The sequence below is a fragment of the Vicugna pacos genome, chromosome 14 (genome assembly GCF_048564905.1).
Source record: "Vicugna pacos chromosome 14, VicPac4, whole genome shotgun sequence".
NCBI lineage: Eukaryota > Metazoa > Chordata > Mammalia > Artiodactyla > Camelidae > Vicugna > Vicugna pacos.
Window position 1 is genome coordinate 61,244,695 of NC_133000.1, and position 27,616 is coordinate 61,272,310.

The window sequence follows — 27,616 nt, forward strand, 5'->3', positions numbered from 1 at the left end:
GGCCTCCGCGCACAAAGTAAGATGAACCAGTCACTGTATTGTTTATGAAGTTTCACTTGATTCCTCCTGACAACCATTTAAACAATGAATGTCGGGAAATGTCCCTCAAAGAATGAACAACAATGGCAGGGATCAGAGCCTTTATATTCAGCTAATACTATCTTTAAAAGGAGAAAATATTTCTTCCTGAAGGGATTAGGGAAGCTTTATTAAAGACACCTGCATACAAAACAAGTGACAATAGATCTTTATCATAATTGATAACTGAGTCATCCTTTATACAAAAACTCCTTTCTTGAAGACAATAACACCTAGATTTACTATTAGACTGGGGGTGGGGGGAATCAGCTAATTGGGACTACTGGTATTCAACAATGAAAAGTCTCATCAAGATTAAGTTAGCCCCTTGTCTCTGAGGACAAAGAGAAAAACAGCGAGACCAGAGTTCTCTTCTCACAGTACTGACAATGTTTTACACCGCAATCAGGTAGCATCTATCCCTGTCCCCCTGTGCGTCATGCAAAAATCTGTGACAGGTTCGAATTATGAGGACTAGACTAACCATGTGCGAAGCACACAGCGGGCCAGCCAGCTTTGGAAAAGCCAAACCTCGGCCGAGCTTGCAGGAGCAAAGAAACAGAACCACTCAGAAAACCTCAAAGAAATCAATAGTCACTGTCAAAACATGACACTGCTTTAGTGAAAGGTTGCTTCTGGGGATAAATTACGTAGCTACGCCCAGGAGGACCCATTTATAAAATAAGTCTGTAGAAGTGAAGGGAAAAAAAAAAAATCAGACATCTTAGTAGTAAGAGTCCTTTTCCTCTGAGACTCCGCTTACTGCACATTGGTAAACAGAGATGCCTTTGCCCATTGGCTATGCTGTTTGCAGTCAGATAGTCATTGGGACATTTGTGTGTGACTGACAGGAATGCCTGGAATCATTTCAGGCTTATTACTGATTTTTCTCACATAGCTAAGGTTCCAAAATAAATGTTTTGGGCTCCTTTTATAACAATGGCTTCATAAGTGACCCTAAGTTTTGACTTAAAGATCATTTGAGCACTAAAACAAAAAATTGGGGGCAGGTAGCTACAGGATGTAACCGGAAGTGGACACTCCAACTCCAGCCTTTCCTTTTCCTGGCCTTCAAACGAGTTCGTGATTAGACTGCTATAAACTGGCACCTATGGAAGGTGACAAAGGTTCAAACTCATGAAGCTTTAGCAACAGCAACTGGGACTTGAGAATATGTGCAGCTTTTCACAAATGCATTTCATTTCCAAAGTAAACGCTTGGAAATGAAGAAGAAAGTCCCCGCAGCCTAAATCACTGAAAAGTAGAATTCAACAAGGGAAAAAACATCCCACGTGAGCAAGGATCCTTCAAGAGGAGCTGAGAGACGGGGCACTCACATTTTTCAGAACCTCAAGTTCACAAAGAAAACAAAGGCTGGATAGAAGGTATTACTGTGGGGTTGTTGGTTTTCTTAAAAGACACCTTAAGACTTGGAGCATCAACGTGTGAAAAGAAAAGCTGCCTACAAAAACAAAACAATTTCTGAGATGACTTTGATCCCAAACTCAAATTATTGGCTTAAACGAACTTGCCTTTAAAGGCTTTTTATCCTCAATAACTGCTCTCTATTGTCCTTGTTCAAGTATTATTTTCACCTTATTATTACTAATCTTTTCTTTGTAAGTAACCACACCTGGCTTTATCCAAAAAAAAAAAAAAGGTGCAGTAAATATTTGTCCTTTGTGGTAATACAATGCATAATTTAGTTAATCTCGGCTATCTTTCCGTGAGAGGTGATTGTTTCTACAGTATGAAATGTGCTCACAGTGAAGGGAATCCAGGCCAGATACCTGGAAGGCAGAGGGAAAACCACTTACCAAGCATGTCCCTGCTTCGAACCAACCTTGACATGACTGAGTAGCCACGCCTCCACCAGGCATTACTCACGGGAACCCAGCCTCCCAACCACAACCGCACCTTTCTTTTACAAACACGGCCTTTTGCTTAAGATAACATGACACATCGCCAAGCTGCAAGGCCCACCCTCAGCCCCCGCGAAAAGGCCTTGAAAAATAGGCACTTTGCTCTTCCCTGTGAGAACCCTGACACGACGGTTACGTTACCTGGATGAAGTCTAGAAACGTCAGGGGCAGCAAGTCATCCATGTGCCCAATGTCTTTGGAGAAACGATTTAAAATTCTTCCTGCAACAACAGGATATGAGAAATTACTAACTTCCCCAGGTAGTCCCTTTAAGAGAAACAATTCATGAACAAATTAAAACAATATTTTACAGGCATATATATTTAATATATTACAATTCATATGAAATAAAATGATATCAGTGGTAAAGTAAGAGAAAATAGGATGATACTTAAAAAGAAACAAAAACACCACCAAATGGCAGTGGTAGGGGAGCTGAAACGTGGTACCGATCTTTAAATTTTAAAAAAAGGGGGGGTGTGGAATATTTTGTGGCAGTATCCAGGAGAATTGGTGAATTTTAGAATATTTCCTCCTTTCAGATCCATCCCATCTAAGACCTCAAAGTGCTAAACTGGTATATAAACTGCAAAATACATAAATACATCCTAACTGTACCCCCAATTTTGCATTTTTTATCTTGATAAATGATACTTTCAAAATAAATGTAATTATAACGTCTGTGCAATTTTTTAACCACAAGGATGGTGCACAGCACCTCACATTTCAGGAAACTTTGGATTCCTTCAATTTCCAAGTCGTGTGTTTACTACCAGAGTCATTAAGTTGTTATTACCAGAGGTGCACCGGGTGTGAACAACTCACGACTCATGCGTAAGCATCCAAGGCCAGAGGGATGTAGGCAGGAAAACAGAATTACAACTTAGTATCATTCATCATCATTGATTTTATTTCCCTTCTCAGAATCCATGAAGACAGTGTATATCCTAAAGGGTGCTGAACTGGAACATGAGGACTAATAGAAATTAAATCTCTTGAGTTCTATTATTTTTAAGTTCTATTAAGAATCTAGTCTTTTTAATGATTTAAGTCAAAGAAAGTATATGTACACAAACACCCACATACACACTCGTGAGAATGTGTTAGGGACCCTGAACTTCTTTTGTAACTGAGGCTTCAGGAAGGTGGTCTGCAGGTGAGATGTGGGACCTCTGCCTGCGCTTCCTGACTCTGTCTCAGGTGACTTTCTCTCTAGGCCCTTCATACTCAGCCACAACCAGACCCTGAGCGACCAGAGGCTGGGGCTGAGTTTGCACTGCCCGGAGGTGCTGGCTCTGAGGTCGTCCACAGGGCGCCTGGCTGGCTGGAAGCACAGGGTGTGTCCCAGCCAGGAGCTGGAGAGACTGAGGGCTTCCACTCTCGGCCACACCAGACCAGGCCATTACAGGCTGGGCCTCACTTCTCCCGGCCCAGGCTTAGGAAGTACAGACTCCAGAAACTGAGTTCTAGTGATGCCTTTGAAAGGCCCAGTGACAACTTCCATGAGCCTCTAAGCATGCCTGCTTTAGAGGGTGATTCTCAGGATTAAATGGGCTCATGCATGTGAAAGAACCCAGTCACAACCCAGGTGAGTTAACAGGTGCTCAAAGCACCAAGGTGAGAGGTAATGCAGCAGGTCACCTGGGAGAGTCGGCCAGGCCCTGCAGGACGGGCAATGTTAAAATTCGGATTCTGATTCAGTAAAGTTACAGGGGAGCTAGAGATTCTGCATTTCTTCCAAATTCCCATGTCATGCCTTTTCTGTTCTCTTCCAGACCGAGATTTGAGAGGAAAGAGGCTGGGTTTTACTTAACCAGTTGTGCATTGAGAACATTAAAATCAGTTGGGTGACTTTTCACACATTCTTGTGGATTCTGCGGCCCACCTTGTCATATCATAACTTCTCAAAAGTAGCAATGGCAAAATAAGGAAAATAATGGTGGGTTTGCAGAACATTGCAACTAGCTTTCGGATTGACTATGCTGCAACCAGAGCTGTGATTTCAAGTTCACAGCCCTGAAGTCTGAAAGTTTCCTCAAAGGTCTCCAGATGAACGCCTTATGAACAATTCCCTTCACACATGGCATGTCTCTTCATCCAAATAACACATGGCCCCTGCTGCGAATCTCCAGGGACACAGAGGGAAGGGGATTCATGGCGAACAGGGGGAACCCAATCCATTTTCAGACTGTTAGACAAGGCATTCTTACTTTAAACTGAATGGAACATCCAACTTCTGCTGTTTATTCTGCCCTTATAACCACACAAAGTATAACTAATTTCTCTTGACATGACAGGCTTCCAAATACTTGAAGAAAGTGAATCATATCCTTTCCAGCGACTACTCCTTGGTGCCTCAATGATCCCTCATAAGACACGGTGTCCTATCTTGGCCACTATCTCTTGCCCAGACTTAGATGGCCAGTCTTAGTTAATGCCTGGTGCCCAGGATTAATATTAATGCCCCAGGTAATGCTTGATTTCCTTGGGGCAAAGAGGTATCACCACCTACCCATCCTGCATAGCCAATCACAAAGCATAGCCAATCAAGGAATATTCTGTTGCCCAGATCACACTTTGGACATGGTTACAATGAAAATTGACGTTGCTCCCATCTGTACTGCTTAGCTAGATTTGGGGGAAGAACTGAGCAATATGTGTAAACAACTCGAAGAGTGCAACCCTTCTGACCCAGAAATTCCATTTCTAGGAATGTTTCCCCAGGAGTTAATGAGCACATCAAAGATGTTCAATGTGGCATATCTGTCAAGTCACAAGTAGAAAATAACCTGAACAAGCATGAATCAAGTCTGTAATGTATTATGCAGAGTCTACAGTTTTTGCGGTTTACTCGTGATGCAGCATGTCTCTTTGAGCCCCATCCTTTATCCCAGAAATGGTCTTTGGCACCAGCGGGGGAGGAAAAAAACAAATCCCTGGATCAGGCCACACAACAAGTGACCATGACAGTAAGAGCAGAGCAGATGTGTTTTGTGGATGATCTGATCTTCTGAATTTCTTTACATGTGTCTAAGGTGCTTCTAGAAATTAATCCTTTTGATAAGAATTGGCTATTGGTTTGACAGCCCTGCAGAGAATCAGAAGCCACACTGCAGAGTGCAGGGCCCAGGCCAGACTCTGAATCCAGTGGAGTGTGGAGGGGTGGGGAGGACTGTCCTGATGAGAAGTGGGATTTATGTCCCAGCAGCTTATTTAAAAAACAAAATAAAATAAAATAAAATAAAAAGAGCCTCCACTGATCCGCAAATCCCTTATCTGTGAAAGGAAGATGATCATGAGGATAAAAGAGATCATGCTTATACAGGCAGTTTCTAAATTGTAAAGGAGGACAAATGTGCAAGGTGTCAGTCACATGATCCTGGGATTTTAGAGCTTTAAGGGGCATGAAAGGTCACCAGGGCTAGTAGCTTCCAAACTTTGTCCTGTGAACCATCTGACATTCAAAAGAAGTGCCTTGGAGAATGGGGCAGAAGAGAAGTGGAGGACCAGACACTCCATCTGTCTCCCTTACACCCAACCCTCCCAAACAGAGCCCCTTACATGCATCTGGATGTTCACAGAGACAGCATTTCAAGAAAGGGTTTGGCAGCTAACAGAAATGTTCAAATCCCTTTGCAGACCAAGTTCCCGTGACAAAGGAGACAAGGTCGAACCTTGCTCGGGGTGATGTAATAGTATTTCATACTGGGGTGGGTGCTACTGCCAAGCCATCGTGGGATGTCCACACAGCAGAGGGAGAGGGCATGGAAACCCCACTTGTCAGGGCAGCTTCCTGCAATAAATATCTGTTGTGCCACTTAAGTTTTTTTTCCTAAGGACAGTGCCATTGACCATTCTTTCTTCTTCTGGTTCTCTTTCTAAACTCTGCTCACTGTTCATTACAAAGATTTCGTATTTGCTTATGCATCCCAAATCTCCTCTCTCTTCTATGCATGCACCAAAAAGTCCCTCAATCCTTGCCCCATGTACCCAAATCTCTGCCTTAGCCCTTTTTCCTCCTTGAGTCTCTTGCTGATAAATGTAGCTCCAGGAATCTGGCATGCCCTTGAACTTCCTTATCTTTATTGGACACACTTGGAATAACAGTGCTGCCCTCAGGAATCGTCTATAGCCCTGGCCGCAGCTAAGTGACCACAAGTTCCCAGGGGGAGCTAACCCACTGATTCTCCATCAAGCCATTCAATTTCCCTTCTTAAGAACATCGAGGGCACAAGAGATGAAGGGAAGTGGAGCAGACCCACCTCACCCGGCAGAGATGAGAGGCCAAGAGCCCTGGGGCAATGGCCCTGGGTACCACAAGGACCCAGTTCCCAGCAAAGTCAGCACTGCTCCAGCTCCACACGATGCCCACTTCCTTCCAATCCAGCCCTCCTCATCTGAACTGTTAACACGGATTCTACCTAACTAGATTCTGCCCCTGGCAACCCAACAATCACAAGAGACTTGTTTACTAAAACTAGTTGGGAAGTGGTAGAACTTGTAACAAAAAACTAACCTTTTTCGAATACTACTCAGCCATAAAAACCGACAACATATCGCCATTTGCAGCAACATGGATGTCCCTGGAGAATGTCATTCTAAGTGAAGTAAGCCAGAAAGAGAAAGAAAAATACCATACGAGATCGCTCATATGTGGAATCAGAAAAAAGAAAAAAAGAACATAAATACAAAACAGCAGCAGACTCATAGACATAGAATACAAACTTGTGGTTGCTAAGGGGGAGGTGGGTGGGAAGGGACAGACTGGGAGTTCAAAATTTGTAGAAACTGACAGGCATATGCAGAGTAGATAAACAAGATTATACTGTACAGCACAGGGAAATATATACAAGATCTTGTGGTAGCTCACAGCGAAAAAAGTGACAATGAATATACGTATGTTCATGTATAACTGAAAAATTGTGCTCTACACTGGAATTTGACACAACATTGTAAAATGACTATAACTCAATAAAAGAATGTTAAATAAAAAAAACTAACCATTTTCAAGAGGACTACATATTTTCTTGATGACCCATATAACTAATACTTAGAGTGTCACTGGTTGTTTTAAACTAATAGTTTACACGCCCAGAGCCTGCCTCCAACCTCCATCCTCATTTTAGTGCTGAGGACTAAGGACATCCGGCAAACAAGCAGGGTCTAAAACAGGACAATACACCCTCAGCAAAGACATGAGCAATTTTCATGTTTAAAGACACAGTTTTTCAGACACTTTCTATAAGAAAGATGGTTTCAGTGAGCTTCCAGATTACACCTGGAGTCTATATTCTCAGAACATATCACAATATAATCTATTTTGTGGTTTAACTACTTTCCATGTATATTAGCCAGACTTCACATCTAGATTATACACCCTGAGTAAGCAGGGACCACACTTCACACACTATCGATAACAAAACGCAAAGTACTGGGCGGGGCGGGGTTGTGCTCAAACGGATTTACTAATAAAACATTATAAACTTACTTGCTTTCCAACTTTTTAAATTTAAGATGGGAAACCTGTGCAGATGGACTCTTACACAAAAACATACAGCAAATCTATGAAATGAGCATTTTAAAAGTGGCTCTTAATGAAGAGAGACTGTAAGACATGGAACACACTGAGTGGCCATCTTGTTACATGACAATCGGGGACACGGCTGGAAAGATTAATTCTGGTCACTGCGGAGTCTGCCAACCCTCTTGTCTTCTGCAGGTTGTAAACGCAAGGGTGAAATTACCAGGATGTGAAGGGCTCCATCAGATAGAGTGAAGTTCAATCAGAAATAGCCCAACATGCACAAAACAGTGCTTCTAAACTATAATCTGAATGCAAATCTCAGAGAGATCTGGTTAAAATGTACACTCTCAAGAGCTCGGGTGCGGTCTCTGAAATTCTGGATTCCTAACAACCCTCGGGCGATGCAGATGCTAGCCGAGCAGCCACCCTCTGAGTAACAAGGAAGAAACTGAATGTTTCTGGTGATGTTCCTTCTGTCTCAAGAACCTTTAAGTTAACCTTGTCTTACTAGATGTGTAATTATTACCCTTTTGAATTCCATTCTTAGCTTCCAGGAGACAATGACCACTGGTCTCCTTTTTATTCACCCAAATTAAATCAGAATACTGACATTATTAGAGCAGGGGTTTTATCTGTTTCGCTCACGGCTGTTACCCCAGTGCCTGGACCACTGCCTCACACACAGGAGGCACTTGATACAATGTGAGTGAATCCACGAAACAAGCCCTTCTGCTGTAAATAAATGACCTGTTTCCAAATCTCAGTCCCTACTGACATTTCACTCAGTCATTTCTGGTTGGCTGTTGCTCTCCGACCTAGGGAAATTCTTGTTGTAACATGAACTGTCACACTGTCACCAGCATACCCCATTAACAATTCCTGGGAAATAACAATAGAATCTGGGTCATAAAATAAATTCTAACCTTTCCCTTTGTGCTTAGTCTAGTTTCACTTACTCACAAGTACCTCGTGCAGAGGCCTCGCACCCTTCAGCCCAGTCTCTACGTGAATCTGCTGCGCCTCAGCTCAGCGAGCCGCGTGTAGAGATACTGTACCGAGGTACTGAGGCCGGAGAGGGTGAGCTTGACCCCATCCTGAGGAAGAGGCCTACTGTCTCCTACAGACAGCTCTGAAAGGGCCCAGCTTCCCTGACGCAGTGTATGTGGGATAAACGCACATGAAGATGCTGGTTTCCTATGCCTACCACACCTGCCCGCTTACACGCCAACCAACACCAGAACTTGAACTTGGGGACAGGTCCCGGGTGTGTCTTCTGCTGGCTCTAGTGGCACCAGTTTAATGGCAGACAGAGCAGGGGGAAACCATAGGTGGACTAGCCTAAGGGATACACCGCTGGACAGCGGTGGCAGGTTTTCCCCCAGCAATGTGAGAGAAGGCCTTTCAGAATAATTACACCCTCTGTTCAAAGCCTAGCAGTCTCTTGCCTTTTCATATAATTAAGACGTATTGCAAACAGTGGTTCCAAGGTTTCACCACGTGACATGAGAGATCAGAGGAAATGTGTTTCAAAAGGATGTGTGTGCTCTTTCCTTGTCTGAAATCTTGAATGAGATTTTTCTCATTTTCCTTCCCCACCTAAAGATACCAGGGGACACTGTCCAAGCAAAGTGACTTGTAAAAACCCAAATGCCTTGAAGACAGACAGCGATCTCACCATCCACTGTCCACATTCAGCTTCAAGTCTTCCTTCCTCTGGGTCACAACATCCCCTTACTTGGCACCCTTTGCCCTGCTCGCCAATCAGGGGAAGTGTCTTTAACCCCTCGTCAGGGCTTGCGATCTGGACTTCACATTTGTTATTCGGTGTCTACGGGGGAATCCGTAATCTAATGTTGGTGCAGGTTAACAGGATACCCAGGAGGGAACACAGCAGATTCAGGGGCCAGAATGCCGGGAGCACACAGGAGGCAGGTGACAATGACAGAGCAATGGCAGCAGTGGGTGCCACCAGAAGGTGTGACTTCCAGGGTTACGCTGACGAGTTTTCATGGAGGAAATAGAGCCTGAGCACTTGGAAGGAGGGAAGAGGATGGAGTGATGGAGAGTGGAGTTTCTCTAAGCAGGAGGAACAACACACCTGTGAGGACTAAGAGGTGGGACAGGGCCATGGGAGGACAAATATTTGCCGAGCTGATGGAGAGGGCAGGGCCTAAGGAGAGACCAGGTGAGAACGGGAGTGGACAAGAGTGTGGCATGGAGGGGCCTCCGCTAAAAATTCCCTGTGGTCAGAACGACCACTTCTCTCTTCAAAGCCACGGTTGTGAGGAGGACGTCCTGAGGGGGGTGCTGGAAGGAGCGAGGATGAAGGGACATATCACACATCCTACACAGGCTAGAGAAAGGGGGGGAGCTCCCCAGAAAACAGCCAGTTCTGAGGACCAGTCTGGTCTCAGCGTCTGTGAGCGCAGACTGGCCAGCGGGCCAGTGCTACACACCAGACACCTGGGCGGGATCTTGCCCTGTGGTCCTTCTGCTTCACTCATTCTTGGTTTCTAGACCACCACCACTACCACCACCACCTTATGAGCCGTGAGGATGTGCCACACACTGCATGCACATCATAAGTGACATGTTGTCCCCATTGTACAGGAGAGGCAACTGAGGCTAAGAGCCAGGAAGAAATTAACTCAAGGAAACTTGAGTTACTTGTGAAGTAGCCAAGCTGGGACTTTGCATCCAGTGTTACAGAGACAAAGAAAATTTATGTCAACACATCTATGCCAAGTAATTATTTCACTGGACACATCATTGAATAGCTACTTATAAGGGTGAGCCAATAAAAATCCCAGGCAGGGCTGGTGTTAAGCTGGTATGAACAGTGATGGCCAAACCAGCCTGAGCCCCTTCTGATTGGCTAATGTCAGCTCCACTGGAGGCTGAGAACTTTGAATATTAAAAGAGTTCAAGGAGTTACAGGAATTCTCTCTTGGCTAATCATAAAGTATTTAAGATAACGCCACCTCAAAATTAAATTACGTAAGTTATTGAATGTTGAGTGAATAGATAAACAAGCAAACAAATGACTGAAAGAATGAATGAGGACGGATGGTCTAACAAAAGCATAAATGAGTGGGAAAGTCCAGGGGCTTGAGAGCCACCTCATGCCAGGCCTTCGCCTGTCCTGTGATCCAGGGCCATCGGCGTCACCCATTGTGATGGGAAAGGACTGACCTTGAAGGGGTGGATACAACTTCACAAACTGCGCCAGGAAACCACTCTGGGGCAGCCACCATCAATGCTTTGACACAGGAAGGGATCGCTATTCCTAAGCATTGGGGGAAAAGTAGGCAAACTAAACCAGGCTACTTCCTTTATCCCTGGATCTGTGGCACAGGCTGGCATGCAGGCTCATGGCTCTCGTAAGATCAGTTATGGACAGACCAGTGGTCAGCAATACAGAGAAATCTCTCAGTGCCTCCGCAACACCGTGGGGGTGATGAAAGCCATGGAGCGTGCCCACTGTGGGGTGGCCCCAGAGGGATGAGGGCCAGGGAAGAACTGCCGATTTGGAGAGTTCAGAACACCACCTACCAGCTGAGACCTCCTGCCAGGAGTGCACCACTCTGTCCCTGAGAAGGACTTTTCTCCTGACCCAGTGCACACAGCCTGCCCTCCAAGGTGAAACATCTCTCTCGTATCTCAGAACGAGCACTGGGGGCTGGGGGGTTAGAACACGGAGCGGTCTTGCCTGGGGAACGTGTTCCCTCAGAGAGGGCTGCAGCAACACCTGTTAATAAAGGTATGATCTGAGCAGAGAATTAACACCTCCACAAAGGCAAGGATCAGGAAGTCACCATTCAGCGAGCACAATCAGCCCCGCCCATCTCCAGTGCACACACAAGTGCACACAGTGCTCAGAAATAGGACCGCCAAACATCTGGGGTGAGAACGTGACCAGACTTGAAGACAATGGTCCTTCCCACAAGCCGCCCTATGTAAAGTGACTGAAGATGAGCGGGAGACAGAACAACCCACACCCAAATCTGCTCAGCAGTTTATCTCCAGCGCATCATTTTAGTATCTGGGAACTGCCAACGGATGTTTCACAAATCTGGCTGGGCTGTGTTAAGTGCATGGACCTCTGTTGGGGAAGAGCCCAGAAAAGACCACCACCATGAAAAAAGCCACTGTATTACTATATCCACCACTGTATTGCTTCTTACAAGATTCAGATATAAACTGTAAGAACTGGAAATACTGCTCTAAGAGGGACGATTCGACTTGTCTCATCAGTTTGGTTGTTTCTGTTTTGCTTTTTGGTAGGGGGCGGGGGGGTGGTTATTAGGTTTTCTTTTACTAGAATTGAACCCAGGACCTTGTGCATGATAAGCATGCACTCTACCACTGAGCAATACCCTCCCCCTTGTCTTGTCAGTCATAAAGGATAAGAAGACACATTACTTCTTAGCCAAACCATTGTCACTTCCTCACACGGAATCAGGACTCATTCAAATACCCCACACATCCCTTCCAGTCCAGCTTCTGTCTTTGTCACTTCCTGTCCTCGACTTTCTGAAACCAACAGCCAACCTTCCCTCCAACCTCATTCTTCTTGACTTTTTCTGGCACAGCTCACAATTCTAATGACCTTTTTGTTTTTGTTTTCTTTTGTTTTGAAATACTCCTCTCTGCTGGTTTCTGGGATGTAATTATTTTTCTTTTAATCTCTTCATTCCTGGTACCTGGCTCATTCTCTACAAGCAATGACTCCCCTTGTATTTGGAACTCTATCCCCCAGGGGCCATCTCCTCCCCTCTCCCACTGCTCCATTCTCAGAGATTGGTGACACCCAAACCAGAACCTGCACCCAGTCCTGTCTGTCCCTTGACTCTTCACTGTCAGTGTGTCCAGCTGGTGGACATCTGTCACACACGGGAACACAGGATGAATCGAGGAAGCCAAATATACTTGCAGAAAATGTTTAACATGGGCCAATAAATACCTTGAAAATAATTTCAACATAAAAGGAAACATTTACAGACTTATACAGTCCACCTGAGTTCCCCAAATACTTTAGTATATTAAAAAAAAAAAACTAAAATCCCAGTCTCTGTGGGTTTTGATACTTAGATGGTCTGAGAGCTCAGGTTGGCCTGTCGGCAGTTCAGGCAGGTACCGGACAGAGCTGACTTCCCCCAGCGCCAGGCGTGTTTCTACATCAAATAACTTAATCAGAACACAAACTGTTCTTAGATTTCTGTGGACGTAATTAAATAACAATTCAAAGCCAATTAATCACAGCCACATAAGAGCCTGTCAGAGAGAGAAGAACTCTATACACGAGGCCATTTAATGGTCAAATACCTGGCGGGATTGGTAGTTAAACAATGATTCATTAAGCCTCCTCTGCCACATAATGGCCAGGCTGAACTCCAAGTGAAAAGAATCGAAACTCTTTTGTTCTCTCATAAAAAGACATCAAACTCCTGTGTGTGATATTCCTTCCTTCCTCACTTAGCAGGCAGCTCAATTTGCATGATTCAGGATGCCCTGAGCCGCTCCGAAGGCTCCCAGGCACGCAGGGATGTGCCAGTCCTCCCTCGTCAGGTTCTTAATAGCCACTCTTTTCTTCCCAAACGAAAAGAGCTCAACAGTTGACCCCACCAGCTTAAAATGTTTATTCACACGGAGCAGGGAAAAGACGACCTTCCACCCCAAGGAAAGGCAAGCTCTGGCCATTTCTCCCACGGCAGGTGGTGCCCCTCCCGAAAAATCCTTGACCCACAGGACTGTCTGTCCAGCAAAAACCAATTCAACCTTTGTGCTTTCCCGCACCATGACTGGTGCCTTCAGAACACAGCGCCCCAGGAGAACCCAGAGGGCCACTGTAAGTCAGCTGATAGTTCCTAAAGACTGCTCACGTTTGCAGGACGTTTCCAAGACGTTTCCAAGAAGGACTCTATTGCATTCCTGCAAGTTCATTTCTTTCAAGGAAAAAGTATCCAGAAAAACGCCACCACTCTGTCTGAGCTGTTTCTTGCCTGTACGCACTTCCAGTTTCACCACTGCGGCCGCTTGTAAGATACATGATTTCTGCCCTTCATTGTTGATTCGAATACGAATTGGAGACCTGAGACTTGGCTGAAAACGGGCTTTATCATGCTTTAAATACAGGTGCTGCTGAAGATTCTACTCGCCTCCCTTTGGAGAGGGAGTCGTGGTCTGGCTTTATTGAATGCTGCCGCATTACTTCTTTTTATCATGCGTTCACGAATAAAAATTTTAGTGTAAATAAAATTATATCTTTTCAAATTTATTTTATGAACTTTTAAAATTTATTTTTTTATTGAAGTGTACTCGGTTTACAATGTTTCTTTTTATTTAATAACAAAATACTTACACTACGTAATATTTTTAGAAGGGGAAGTCATGTTTCATAAAAAATTATTTGAAGGATGGTAAATAATCTTCTCCCCCTACCAAGCCGAACTTCGTATAATCGATCAAAGTTAAATACATGTGACATGGTTTTTCATGAAAACGTTGAGAAACTTCATGGACAAATGATTAGCAAAATACATTTCGATTCTGCTTATAAACTGGGTGATACAAAATAAAGATTCATTCTAACTGGGTCTCATTGGATACAAAATATTAAATTCATATGCAGATCATAAGTGTACATGGTATATACAGCATATTTATTACTTCAAAAAAATATGAACTATGAATCCAAAACTGCAACATACTAACACAGTAGCAAGAGGGGAGAAAATGACTTTAATTATAAATATTAAATCTATTTTTGTGGTGCCTCAGCCATAAAACCCACCTTTTGTTTAACGCTGCTCTGACACTCTACAATGCTAACAGCCCTGCATGTGTCTGTTTCTCAGCTAAACTATGACATATGATGATTTTGAAAGGCGAGAAGTCACACTGCATCTGTACATAAAGACCACAGTAAAAAAAATCTTCCTGCAAATATAAGCAGTTCTACAGTCTATCAAAGTGGTGCCAAAAAGTAAATTTATTCACATTAAGTGCTGACAGGAGCGAAATGTTTCAGCAGTAAGTAAAGTACATTGTAACCCAATCGTCAAATCAATAAAGTCATTAAAAATAGGACTACCTTCTTAAAGGAAACGGCGAGGGGAAAGGGAAAAAAGAAAACATGAGGTCGAAATGGAGAATGTGTCTCCCACACAGCTGACAGTTACCGATCTGGACCCTGTCTTCTCCCCTGTGCCCACAAAACATCTTAGGGTTTCTTATCTTTCTTCGTGTGTATTTAGCCTCGTGAACTGCCAGATGGCACTTCCGGCTTCCCCTATAAATACAAGTAAAAATAGATGCCATTCTTCTTCTTCTAATCCACAAACTGACTAAATATGATCATTTTTGTAGACTCTCGCAAACCAGCACACTGGCATTGGGCAGAAAGGTGCTGAGATCATTAACATCCACTTATCTAAACTGCCAGCGTGTAACAAAATTCAGGTGGGGGGCTTGCCATCTACATTAACTTACTACTTTAAAGAGACTTCTTCTGCCAAGCCTGTCAAAAGGAAGTCAGGAAAGGCCTGAAGAAACTGTAAATAAAGCTAAACAGAGTTTGCATCTGATCTCGTTTGCAAGTGTAGGATTAAAAAAAGAGGAAGCATGCCAAGCAAAAGGCGACAGAAGGAGACTAGCAACAAGGAATCGTGCACTCCAAGGGCAAGACCCACACAGGCATCCTGTCTTCAGGGAAGTGTTCCCAGTTGTTCCAGGAGACCTAGTCCTTGCTGCCACGGAGGAGTGGCGCCCAAAGCCACCTCCTAGGATTTACTAGGAAATAAAGAATTTGACCACCTCACACCCATTAAGATAACTCCTATCAAAAACAAACACACGAATTAGAAATCACATGCTGGCAAGGATGTGGAGAAACTGGAACCCCAAACACAGTAGGTAGGTGAGAATGTAAAATGGTGCAGGGGCTATGGAAGACAGTATGGCTGTTTCTTAAAAAAAAATTTCAAAAAAAAAAAAAAAAAGAAAAAGAAACATAGAATTATATCATATGATCCAGTATTTCTACTTCTTGATCTACACTTGGAAGAGATGAAAGCAGGTTTGCAAAAGAGATCCATATATACCCGTGTTTACGGCAGCATTATTCACCATCTCCAAAAGCAGAAGCAACCCCGAGTGTCCATCGATGACTGAACAGAAAACAGAAATGTGGTGTACATATGTACGCAGCGGAGTATTATTCAGCCTAAAGGAAGGTAACTCTGACACGCCGCAACGCGGATGAACGCTGAGGAATGGTGTTCTGCTGTGTGAAATCAGCCCCAGTCATAAAAGGACAAAAACTGTATGATTCCACTTTCTATAAGTAGGAACATAGAATAGTGAGAATAGTACTCAAATTCACAGAGACAGAAGGTAGAGTGGGCGCTGGCAGGAAGCCAGGCATGGGGAATTATTATTTAGTGGCGTCAAAGTCTCAATCTAGGAAGACGAAAAAATTCTGAAGATTGGATGGTACTGATGGCTGCACAACAATGTGAATGTAACTAATGCCACTGAACTTAAAAATCATTAAGATGGTACATTTTATGGTACATGTATTTTACCATAACTTAAAAAAAATTTTTTTTAAAAGAAAAGAGTAGAAGGAAAGATTCAAGCTGATCCTCCTCTCAGAATCCATCCAAACTGTCACACCCACCTACTCCTGGTAACTTAGGTTAGAAATGTGCAGTGTGTCCGGGCCAAGGCGGAGGTGTCTGTTGGGGCAGGAAAGGAGGTCTCAAATTAAAAGGAAATCAAAAGAAGTTGGGTAACCATGGTTTGGGCAGGGAGCAGCATTTCTGATGGTATTTCTTGCATGAATTGGTGACAATGGGAGCCTATGTCAAGTTATATCCTTGAAGTCACTGGTGGCAAGGCTGGAATTCTCAAAGGAGATGAAGGAAAAAGGTTCCTCTCCAACTAGGCCATCCTGGAGGAGATGGAGAATTCCACAGCCCTTTGCAATAAGTTCCCCAAGCTTGAGAGCAACTCCTTTCAGCTCTCTCACTTAAGAAGGGGTAAATATGCTGGGGAAAAACGTGGGTGGAGAATCAAGCACCTTAAATTGTAAAGAGGCATGGGAAGGGTCCAGGAGAAAGACTGTCCAACTTGCCAGCACCTTAGCTGGTTAACACCAGCCAAGCTGTTGCTGCAAAAAGGTTCCTGGTTTAGTGCACAAAAGCACTGCGGACTTCCAGACAGGTGACACCTAGAGTTGGCCGGGGTGAAGGAAAGCAGGGTAAAGATTGTACCTGATGTGGTATTCTCTATGGAGAACACTGCGTGCATCATTCAGAATAGGAACCAAGGTGCTGAGATGCTTTCTTTTCACACACCTCCCTGCCCTGTCCTCCCCCTCCTCCCCCCTGACTCCCAGCCAGAGGACATCTGGGGTTAAGGAGCAGAGGCAAGAGAACATCTGCTGATCACTTGAATAACAATGATGGATGAGCCTATAAGTCCACAATCCTTAAAACATTCAGGGAAGAACTTATCAGGATGGCCTGTTGTGTCTGGGACTTTCTGACTCAGAAGGGAAGCAACTTCCACATCTCCTGACTCTGGCTGATTCTCTTTCCTCCTCAGCTTCTGAGGGTGCTGCCTTGTTCAGAGGTGTTGGTCACAGTGGCAGTAATCAGTTACTACGAAAAAGGCTTCCTGTTTTCCATTTAGAAGGTAGCTATTACATATTTTTAAAGTAACATAGAAAATGAAACCCACACTTCTAATGGGCAGTCTTTTAAAGTCTATGCGGTAGAACTACTAATATTCAAGGAGGTTGGAAAAATAATTAATCCTTTTTTTTTTTTAAAGAAGAAATAACAGAAACATCAACCATAAAATGTAGGAGATACAGGAGCCCAGAGACGTCCCAATGAGCTCACAGAAGTCCCTGGCCTGCAGGAGGGTTTCAGGTGAACGCCCCTCACTGGGCAGAGGAAGCGCCCCGGCAGGGATGGGTTCCTCACCAGGTGCCTGGTCCCCACAGGGAACACTGCTCGGCACGTGACGTGGACATTGAGAGCTCCTGCTTGGTTCCTGTCATATAAAGCATTCCAGGGACAGGCCTAGTGCTGCAAAGCATTCCTGGGACACGGCTCTTTGATCTTCGTGGCTTTGCCATGTATGTTTCTAAAATTTCTGGAATGCACCCAGGGAGGCAAACTGCCTGACAGAAAACACTATAAATATCGAAATAAATAAATACATACAAACATCTGGAACCCTGATTAAGCACCAGTTTCTTTTTTTTTTTTTCCCAAGGAAGGAGGGTTGGGGGTGGGAGAGGAGACATGCCCACTGAATAACATTTTTATTTTTATGGAAAAATGTCCTATGTTTTCCTTATGATAAATCTTCTGATAAACTTTTGGAAAGCTCACACCCGTAAGCCACAGGGAAGGGGGAGCGGCTGGTGTTCTGTAACTGCCCCCGACAAACAGGCAACCTCCATGCTCTTCCAGAACCGCGATGTGACTGCAATTCACTTTTTATATAACTAGCAACAGCTGAGTACCTACGAAATATCAGTCATTATTTAGAACTACAAAAATAAATCCAGGCAACACTCTGTCCTGAGTTTCAAATTGTGTGCACAGATTTTACAGACTCTAAATCATTATACAATAATATTCTGCGTTTAAGGTTCACAAAAATACGTTGCTTGCTTTCTCCCTGTGAGTCGCTTTGAACAGTCATAAGGACAGAATTTGCCTCGGTTACACCCGATACAATTAAATTAAAACTGAAGAATCAAATGGCCACAAGCCATGTGGCTAAGTGTGAACTAGGACTCAGATACAAAACTTGTTGAAATACTTTCAAGATTTAAAAAAGAAAACCCCCTCAAAATCCCAATCTACCCCATTATGAGGTTCCCGAGGAGATGGGACTTTGGGACGCACAGAAAGGTGTGGGATGAGGCGTCCCACCATGGAGATCCTGCCGCTCTAGGGATGGAGATGAAAACCGTTCCGTGTGCTGCACAGCCCACCCCGGCCTGGCCGGGCCCCCACCGCTCCTGTCCACACTCCCTCCACTCGGCCCGAGCGGCCTGGTTTCCCTGGTTTCCAGGCCAGGGTCACCACAACCAGCCATTCCCACCTCCTGGATAACCCAACTCATTCTCTGGTCGGTTCCGCCACAGCAGCCCCTCCCCAAGTATGCTTGTCACCTTGAAAGTAGAGACAGTGCTCTGGGCCTCTCCTTTCACAAGGCCGATCACAGCCACACTGCGATGGTTACAGATGTGCTGTCCAGCAGAACACACACAGGTTTGGATGAGAGCCCTCCTGCTAAGGGCTTGATAAGTATTTCTCACCACATGGATGAAAGATTAAGTGAATGTGTTTAGAAACTGTTGGGTTTTTTTTTTTTTTTTTGCTCTGTTTAGAAAAGTCATTATGGGAACCTCATTATGAGAATGGAGGCCAATGCGGAGACAGACTGGCACTGACCACCCAAGGGAGTGATGAAAGAGGGCACCAAAGGTCGGCATCAATTTAAAAAGGGGGTGGGGGTAGTCACTGGTCAAATTCAAATGCACAGGAATGTTCCACCTCAACTCAGAGACATGGCCCTGTGACAAAAGCAGGAGGGCCAGCTAGGGGGTGGGGGGGACATCCCCAGTTCCAAGACCACCCTTGTCTGGGCACCCACACTACACCACCCACACCCAGTGTGGACCTAAGCGGTTAGAAACAGCATGCACACGTATATGGTTCCAGTCCGCCTCCGCCTCAAGGCAGGAAGGACCTATGGAAATCGTTTAAACCTAACAAAGAAAAGATTTCATCCTGCGCTTCATTCTAATTCCGTTCTTTGCAGCTTCAAGGTATCTAAGGATCCCAGTGTCGTTATCGAATACTGCGTCTCCACTCAGATCGATCCTGTACCACTCCCCATCTCGGCAGCTGTTCCAGTAGGAAGAGACTTCGGTGCCAAATATCTGAGTGGCGATCACACCTTCATCAACAAGTGCTCCCGTGACTGCACAGCGTCCCCTGGCCTGAAGCCGGCAGCAACCCAGACGGAAAAGATGGTCCGCTCCAGCGCTCATTCTGGTATGTTCTACAGTCCACCGCCTGACCGGATTCTGTGCTGACTCAAATATTCCCCCTCCCTCCATCAGGGATGGTCCTGCTTCACCAGCCTTGCCTCAGCCTCTCCTTCTTCCAAAGGCTCCCCTCACCATGAAGTCACACCCACTCAAAATCTCCCACATCATCCCCAGCCCAGTGTGCGCCCACCATCCCCTCCCCGCATAAGGGATGCACCCACAGGCCCATCGTTTCCTCAGCTGTGGGCAGGGGGTGCGTCCCTTCTCCTGTCTCCCTCGGAGGGGAGGGCAGGCAGTCCACGGATCCTCCACAGCCTCTAGACGAGAGGCAACAAAGACGGTCTGATGACAAGCTACAGGCTGCCCCAGGAATGTGCAGGGGTGTGAAAACCTGATGTGGAACTGAAGCCTTTCTCCTTGCACAAGTAAACACGAACAGCAAGCCTTCTCAGCAATCCAGGCTACCAAGGACTGCACAGGGCACCGGCCCTGGGACTCAGTGTGCATTCCCTCTGGGAGAGTTAAGAAGACATCCACGGAATAATGGCCTCTCGCGCATCCTTCCACACAAAACTCTAGGAACTAAGAAGAGAGTAGAAATGTCTGTGTGAGGGGAAAGGGGCTTGAGGAGGGTTTGAAATCTGTACAGAAGACATGTAGCTAAACTTTGAAGGAAATTCTCTATTGGCAGAACCTGCAAGTGCCTGTCCATCATTCCTGGTAAAACCCAAACTGACGTGTTTGCAGGAGTACTCTTGGCCTGGTATTTATGGATTTGCCTGGCAAAGCTTTGCGTACTAGTTCTTCTTTTTCCTCCAAAGGCATATCCTGCCCGACCTTCCCATCACTCTCAGGGTATGTCTGCAGTTGTATCCTACACGAACAAATATTCATCTCCTGACAGCTACACCACACATGCGGTTCATGCATATTAGGGGGAAATCAGGCTTCTGCAGGACATCAAAGTCCTCTCAGACCAAGACCTTAACTGTGTTCCTTGCCAGCATTCCAAACTTGGTTGCATTAAATAAGGCCGGTGCGGGCTTGTAATGAAGTCAGTTCACTGCAGGATCCCAGCCTCTCGGGCAGTCAGGGGCTCACAGGCCTCAGACGAAAAGTCCATGTTGCCCATCGCTGAAAGCTTTACTCAGAGCTGAGTGGACTCACTAGTCACAAATCTGGAATGGCTAATATTTTCATCAGAAAGGAGTAACAGAGCTTTAAAGTGCCAGGAGGTTACAACATGCAGGCCAAAAAAACGTTCAAGGCTGAATGCGCTGCGCCTTCAAATGCTGTGAGAAGTCATCAAAACGGGTGTGGAGTAGAGTCCAACACTGTTTTCTTTCCTCAGATTTTTAGGTCAATTCACTTTGCACCTGGGTATCATTTTTTTCCCGTCTTGTCCAGACTCAGTCTTGATCACCCAGCCATTTTTGCCAGGCGGGTGGCCTCAGTCTCAGCAAAGGAAACAAAAAGGCCCAAAAGTCTAAAGTATAACGTAAGAGACAAAACACAGGAGAGATTCCGGGAACAGGAAGTGCCCCAGACAACCTCTCTCACTAAAGTGAATATTACACGGGGCAGGGGGCGATTAGCGATATTTTTGACAAGCAAACCTTAATGTGTTTCAGCCAATTATTTCAAAAGAACCACAGAAGTTAAGTGTGGGGATGGAGACCATAGCGCTGAGTTACTTCAGCCCAACAAAGGAGAACGTGATCCAACCATCTGGGGCCCCAAAAGCAAATGGGAAGCCTTACTCAGGAACCCAATTTTCCAAATTTCTATTTAAGACCATCAAAATACAAAGTACACTGGACACAAGTTTTCCCAGGATGTGAGGAAATAGTGATACATCCAGTTACAAACTTATTACAAAAAACTTATCACATGTTATAAATTGCATTAAAAATTGTTAAATTATGTTACAAAGTATGCTGCAACCTTATTAAATGTTACAAAAAAAGTTTACAACAGAGAACAAAATGATGGCTAAAATTGGGATTGGAGCCTTTCCCATCTGTGATAAGATGAATGAGCAAAAATAAAACTGTGTCACTATAAAACACTGAACCTTGTAGGGACTAAATTGTAAGATTTTTCTAGATACTATTTTCCTGCAAATTTCCAAATTTTTTTTTATTTCTATACCACACAGCTGGGGCAGGGGGAGAAGGAAATAGCTCAGTGGTAGAGCTGCATGCTTAAAATGCATGAGGTCCTGAGTTCAATCCTCATTTCCTTCATTTAAGAAAAAAGAAAAAGAAAAGAAATAAGCAGTAAAACAGACAATGGAAGAATCTCTTTGTCTTTCCATCACCAGAAACTTGTGACGGGCAGGAGATCCAAAAGTGGGGGGCAGGGGAGGCGCCCCGCGGCGCCTGGGCCCCCATGGCACGCCAATTGGGCAGGAAGAACAGAAAAGCAAACCTTCTTTCAAAGCCTGAGTAAGAAAGGAAAAAAGGTGTTTTTAAGTGGGAATTCATCTGGATTGATGCATCTAAGGCTCCAGGCTACCGTTCTCATAAGCTCTAAGCCCCTGCAGAGTTTAGAGCTGAGTCACCAGACGTTAGTAACACGATTTATCTAAACTACACCAACAGGAGAATTGACCCGATCTTCTATAGCCCCCATCTGTCTTGAGATCTACAGCAGAACTGAATGGGATTCTTCTAACATAAGAAGTCATTTTGCTGTGATTCGCCCAACAGAAACCTTCTCAGATCTCCATTCTGTCAATTCCAATTATTAAGTCCTCTAACCATATTATTCTCCATTTAAAAGTCCAATACGAGCCCTATTAAACATTAACTACATTTACACAATTGCCTACATAAAGATAACTCTGTCTTTATGCAAATGTTTAAAGACATCTCAGAATGCTTAACAGTATTTCTATTCTGAAAGGATTTGAGAGTAAACTCCCTTTCCCACTAACTTCTCCTCCCACTTTAAGTTATGTATTAAAAAAAAAAAAGGCTCATAACAAGTACTACGTTGTTTTCATGCCTAAGGGCTTGAATGACAAATAAGACCTCACTGTGATACCATGATCCCTCCCATTACAATTTAGAATAACAAATTTTAGAGCTAAGAACTTGCTAACTCATGACCAATTATAAAATTTAAAAACTTTATTTTCAAAGTCACAACAGAAATGGAACAGGGTATATAGAAGACAGCTGCACTGCCATATTTAGTGCAGCGTTATTGACAATAACCGGGATATGGAAGCAACCTAAATGCCTATCAACAGGTGAGTGAAAAAAGATGTGGTATGCATGGCTCTGTCTCTCTCTCACACACATAGTAAAATACTATTCAGCCATGAGAAAAAAGTAAATTCTGCCACTTGCAACAACATGGATGGACCTTGAAGACATTATGCTAAGAGAGATAAGTCAGATAAAGAAAGATAAATACTGTATAATAGCACTTATACGCAGAATCTTAAAAAATTAATAAACTCATAAAACCAGAGAGTAAAGTGGAAGTTACCAGGGGCAGGAGGGACAGGGGCAGCGAGAGAATAAGAGATGTTTAAACGTCTATATTTGCAACTGGCAGACAAATAACTCCTGGAGACCTAATGCACAGTACAGTGGTTATAGACAACAAAACAATATTACAAATATTAAATTTGGTAACAGACTAGATCTTCATCACTTCTACCATGAGAATAATTATGTGGTGTGATAGGTGTTGGCTGACATTACAACAGCGATCCTACTGCAGTATAAACGTATCAAATCAATGTCGTACACATTCCACTTATACACTGTTGTTTGACAAACATACCCTGTTAAAAAGTCGTAACAAGGCATCAGTGAAAATGTCTCAAAAATGTAGGGACATAACAACAGGCTAAGGTGATCATCTCGTTTTCAGAATCAGTAATCTTTCCTACAGATGAAAAAGACCCATGTCCCACCCCTATTCTAGGACTAATTCCTTTTCAAATGCCAAGTCCCTGTGAAAATTGATTAAAGAAGCTCATGTAAAAACTGGATAAACAGAATGCGGACAGTGAAGACCAAAGAATTAAAATATTTCTCACTCTTATACTTGTAACTCAAATTACAGTTTATGTATCAACACACATACACACATACATACCCAGATACACGTCACCAGCTGTCTCACACACACACACACACAATGAAACACGGGTTTTAGGTGGAGTGTCGAGGTCGGGCGAATTTCTAAAACTACTTCTGATTACGATGATGTCCTCATGAGAAAGGGTGACTTATCTTTAGAAAACGCTCAGGGAGAATTCAGAATACAGTCTCTACCTTGCGCAAAATTCCCAGCACACTGGCACGTGGAGATGCTTCCTTGATGTTCATGGATGTAATCTGTGTGCTGGTGAATGATTTGGGGCAACCTGGTTCTTTAATTTTCAATTACAGGCATCATATATCTGTGGTTCCCACATAAAAACCGACGGGGACAGTAACAAGAGCATTGGACGAGACGGCAGAGAAGGACACGGGTCTGCTGTGCACAAGGTCTGCAACCAGAGGAGATGGCAGCAGACTTCTTGTTACTCCGTTGCTATTACAGATGAAATGAGACAATGGAAGTGTCGGTAATGTAACGAGTTTTAAAATGTCAAATAAATTTACGATGTTGCTCTGAAATGACAAGATAAAGGGCAAGAGTCCAAATCATACTTCGGGCTGATGCTCAATTTGATAGGGAACTAGACTGTAGCTGCCAACAGACAAAACCTCTGTCATACAGCTCATCTCTGAAACATTAGGCAGTGTGTGGAAACGACTATCATAAAAATCCTCTGAAGTCCTTACCACCTATTTTTGGTTTTCTTTTACATCAAGTTGTTTTTAGCAAGTTCTGCAGGAAGATAGAATCACTGAATTTCAGAGAGAAAGGGTTCTCGGACGTAACTGAGGGTGCATGCCAAGACTTTGGACAGGTAGGTGCTCCCTGCCCAACCAACACAGCTACCTGGCAGGCAGGTTAATGGAGTAAGTGCTCTTTGTCTTCACTAAGCTCTCTCCACCCACAGATAAGCATTTTTTCATCTACCCGAATGCATCATACCAGCCAGTAAGTTGTGGAACTTAAATGGTTAGTTCATTAACACTATTTTGGCTATATGCATAGTAGAATTGTATCTGTTCTGTTGTATGTGTTATGCCTTTAACTGCATTAAAAATATCATCTACATGTTATGAGAACTGGGAATCTCATTTTCATCGTGGGCTGCTTCAACCCCATTTTGAGCAAGAGGAAGTTTTAAAGTATCAGAATGTCCATCTGATAGAAATGCAGAAGGACTGCCTGGAATTAACTGGAGTGAACAAACCACGAAATGTCTCTGAAAACATCCCATGAATAAAATTTGAAGCCTCCACAATCTAAAACTGCCTTAGGTCAACTTTAACTTTCACTTGTGAAATTTGTCATTTTTCATGCTTTTTGAAAAAGGTGAATACACAGAAGTTCTACATTTTGACCAGCATTTTCTAAAAAATGGTAAGTTCCTGCTACTCTTAAGAAACACATCCACTTTCCCTGGAATAATTTCAAGGTTCCATTGCAATGGAACTTATTTTATAAAATTTCCAACTGTCTTTCCTTAATTACAAAATAGACTTCTGTAATAAATTTCAGCCATATCATCTCCAAACAAAAAGTAAACCAGATGTCTTGTACTTATATACAAAACTGAGCTCTTGCTGCAAGCTGCAAAACCAAATTAAAATGAACTCAGGAATGAAGCTAAGCTCTGATGAAAACACAAACAAAAACAAAACACAAACAAACAAACAAACAAACAAACATGCTGTCAATTTTGTTTCGTGGCTTGTTAGTCTTGGTCATTTATCTGTTTTTCCTTGCATCAGGGAAAACAAGACACACACTTCACCATGCCCAACCATTTTATAAAAGTTAACATATTCATTTGGATTTTGTAGGGGGAAAAAAGACAAAAAGAAGAATCCCTAAGATTTCATCATGTCACTTAGTCAAAAATAAATTAGGGGGAGGGTACAGAATGGGTGCCTAGCAAGCACAAAGTCCTGGGTTCAATCCCCAGTACTGCTATTAAAAAAATAAACCTGACCCCCACTCCTGCCAAAAAATAAATAATAATAGTAATAAATCAATGGCAGCTATTTCCTAGACACTGCTTTAAATGCTTTATATATATACATATATTCTTTTAATTCTCACACACATGAAAACGACTGGGAGTATTTCCAGACTATCACCCTCACTGTACCTGAGTTGAGGCAGATAGAGGTTAAATAACTTGACAAAGGTATGTTGGCAGGGCTGGGATTAACGTTCAGGTGGGTTGATTCCAAAGACTGTTTTCATTACCACAGAGCACCAAGGATCCCATATAACATAGTGGTTCAAAACCATCATTAGAAATAAAGAAAATGCATTCACTTTGGTATTGGTCAAGTCACACATCACTTTACTCGCTGGTTAATTTTTCAACTTTAAATTTCACACTTCTTTAACAGAATCCAATAATATGAATCTGATCCTGGTGTGACATCCTAACTCAAAGGAAGTCACACGCACACACACCCAACCCAGTATCAATGCCACTTAGGGTTACTACGCTGCAATCGAGAGGATCTTCGTTGTGCCAGTGAAATGTTGGGCACGGCTCTCCCAAAGTTCCACCGTCAGCAGATCTGAGACATCGCAGCACCTCCACCTCCACCTCCACCTCAACTCCCTGTGCATGAATACATTTAAAACGTCTACTGATGACAACCAGAGGTCTCTCTTATCTCATCTAATTCTGACAAAAATGAATGTAAGAATCAAGGAGTGAGAAAAGAAAAGCTTCTATTATACTGAATGTTTACCTCCAAGTTACAAGGCACACATTTTCCTACCTAAAATTTCAAACCTTAATCTCATCTAGAAAAGTTGGCGACCTGGATATAGCAAGAATCAAAAGAAGACATACCTGAAGGCCAGGTCAATTAAGCGTGAAACTCCTGTAGGGTCTCCTTTGTTAAAGGCGTATTTAGAACATTTGGCATCAAGAGGAATGAAAGATTCTTCATGCAATTTTTAAAATTCTCTGATGTGTGTCTACAGACTTGACAATGTGTTAATAAATAGCACCTTATCTGATTGTACCATAAACCACCGACTGTCTGGATTACACAGGTGCTGCCTTTTATTACTCTATTTATGTCAACAAGTATTTATTTAATCTGGAAGTCAAGGAAGAACCATTTTCTAGTAACAATGATGACTCATCATTGTGAAATACATGTTTCTTTTCCTTCCATTTAGAGGATTATGTAAAAACTAATATTTAAAAGTTTGTACCAAGAGAAATACTTCAATCTGCAGTATCACCCGTTGGTGGAACTCATTAAGCCCTATTTGACTCCCTTTTCACTTTTATGCTGAGTAAAAAGGAAAATATAGAGAAGATTTATAGGAGGATGAGATATAATTTTAAGATGTTATTGCCATTTTATTCTCGAAAAAGGCAGAATAATAGATTTATAGTTCCCCCTAAAGGATATAAATTTTGTGAGCCCAAGCCAGTCTGACACCAACAGAAGAAAAAAGGAAAAAAAAAATCTAAAAATGACTACATACCAGAAAGCAACCATTTCCATCTTAATCTATCTTTAAATATTTGAAGGTAATGAAAAAAATTAATCCATGATTCTGCCTCAAAGCACTGCTAATCTTGATATATGGAATTATTTATGTGAAAAAAATATATTTAAGGGCAAATCCACATATACTACAGGGTCTGTTCAAATATCTCTGTAGGACAGAAAGAAGCAGGTGCACTGTTTTCCTTACCACACCCTCAAAAATCCTTCTACTTTTTGATTATACTCCTTGATCATGCAGAGGGTAAGATCAGTCACTGAACCAACAGGACACATAGAAATATCCACTTGAAGTACAGAGAGAAACCATTAACTAATTACTGACTTAAACATCCCCAGATTTTGGCTAAAAAAATCAACCAGAGCAGATACGCTG

General features: G+C 43.3%; 1 protein-coding gene and 1 non-coding gene across 2 annotated transcripts in view; one reads left to right on the forward strand and one right to left on the reverse strand.

The window, feature by feature from the left end:
• The window catches only part of ABCC4 (ATP binding cassette subfamily C member 4 (PEL blood group)), a 189,797-nt gene that overhangs the window by 58,079 nt on the left and 104,102 nt on the right, over positions 1–27,616 (reverse strand). The window contains exon 20 of the mRNA XM_006211005.4: positions 2,142–2,221. Within this exon, the coding sequence (XP_006211067.1) occupies positions 2,142–2,221 (80 nt within the window). The remainder of the gene's footprint in view (positions 1–2,141; positions 2,222–27,616) is intronic.
• On the forward strand, positions 21,779–21,852 carry TRNAF-AAA (transfer RNA phenylalanine (anticodon AAA)). The gene has a single exon. It is a non-coding gene; the product is annotated as a tRNA-Phe (tRNA).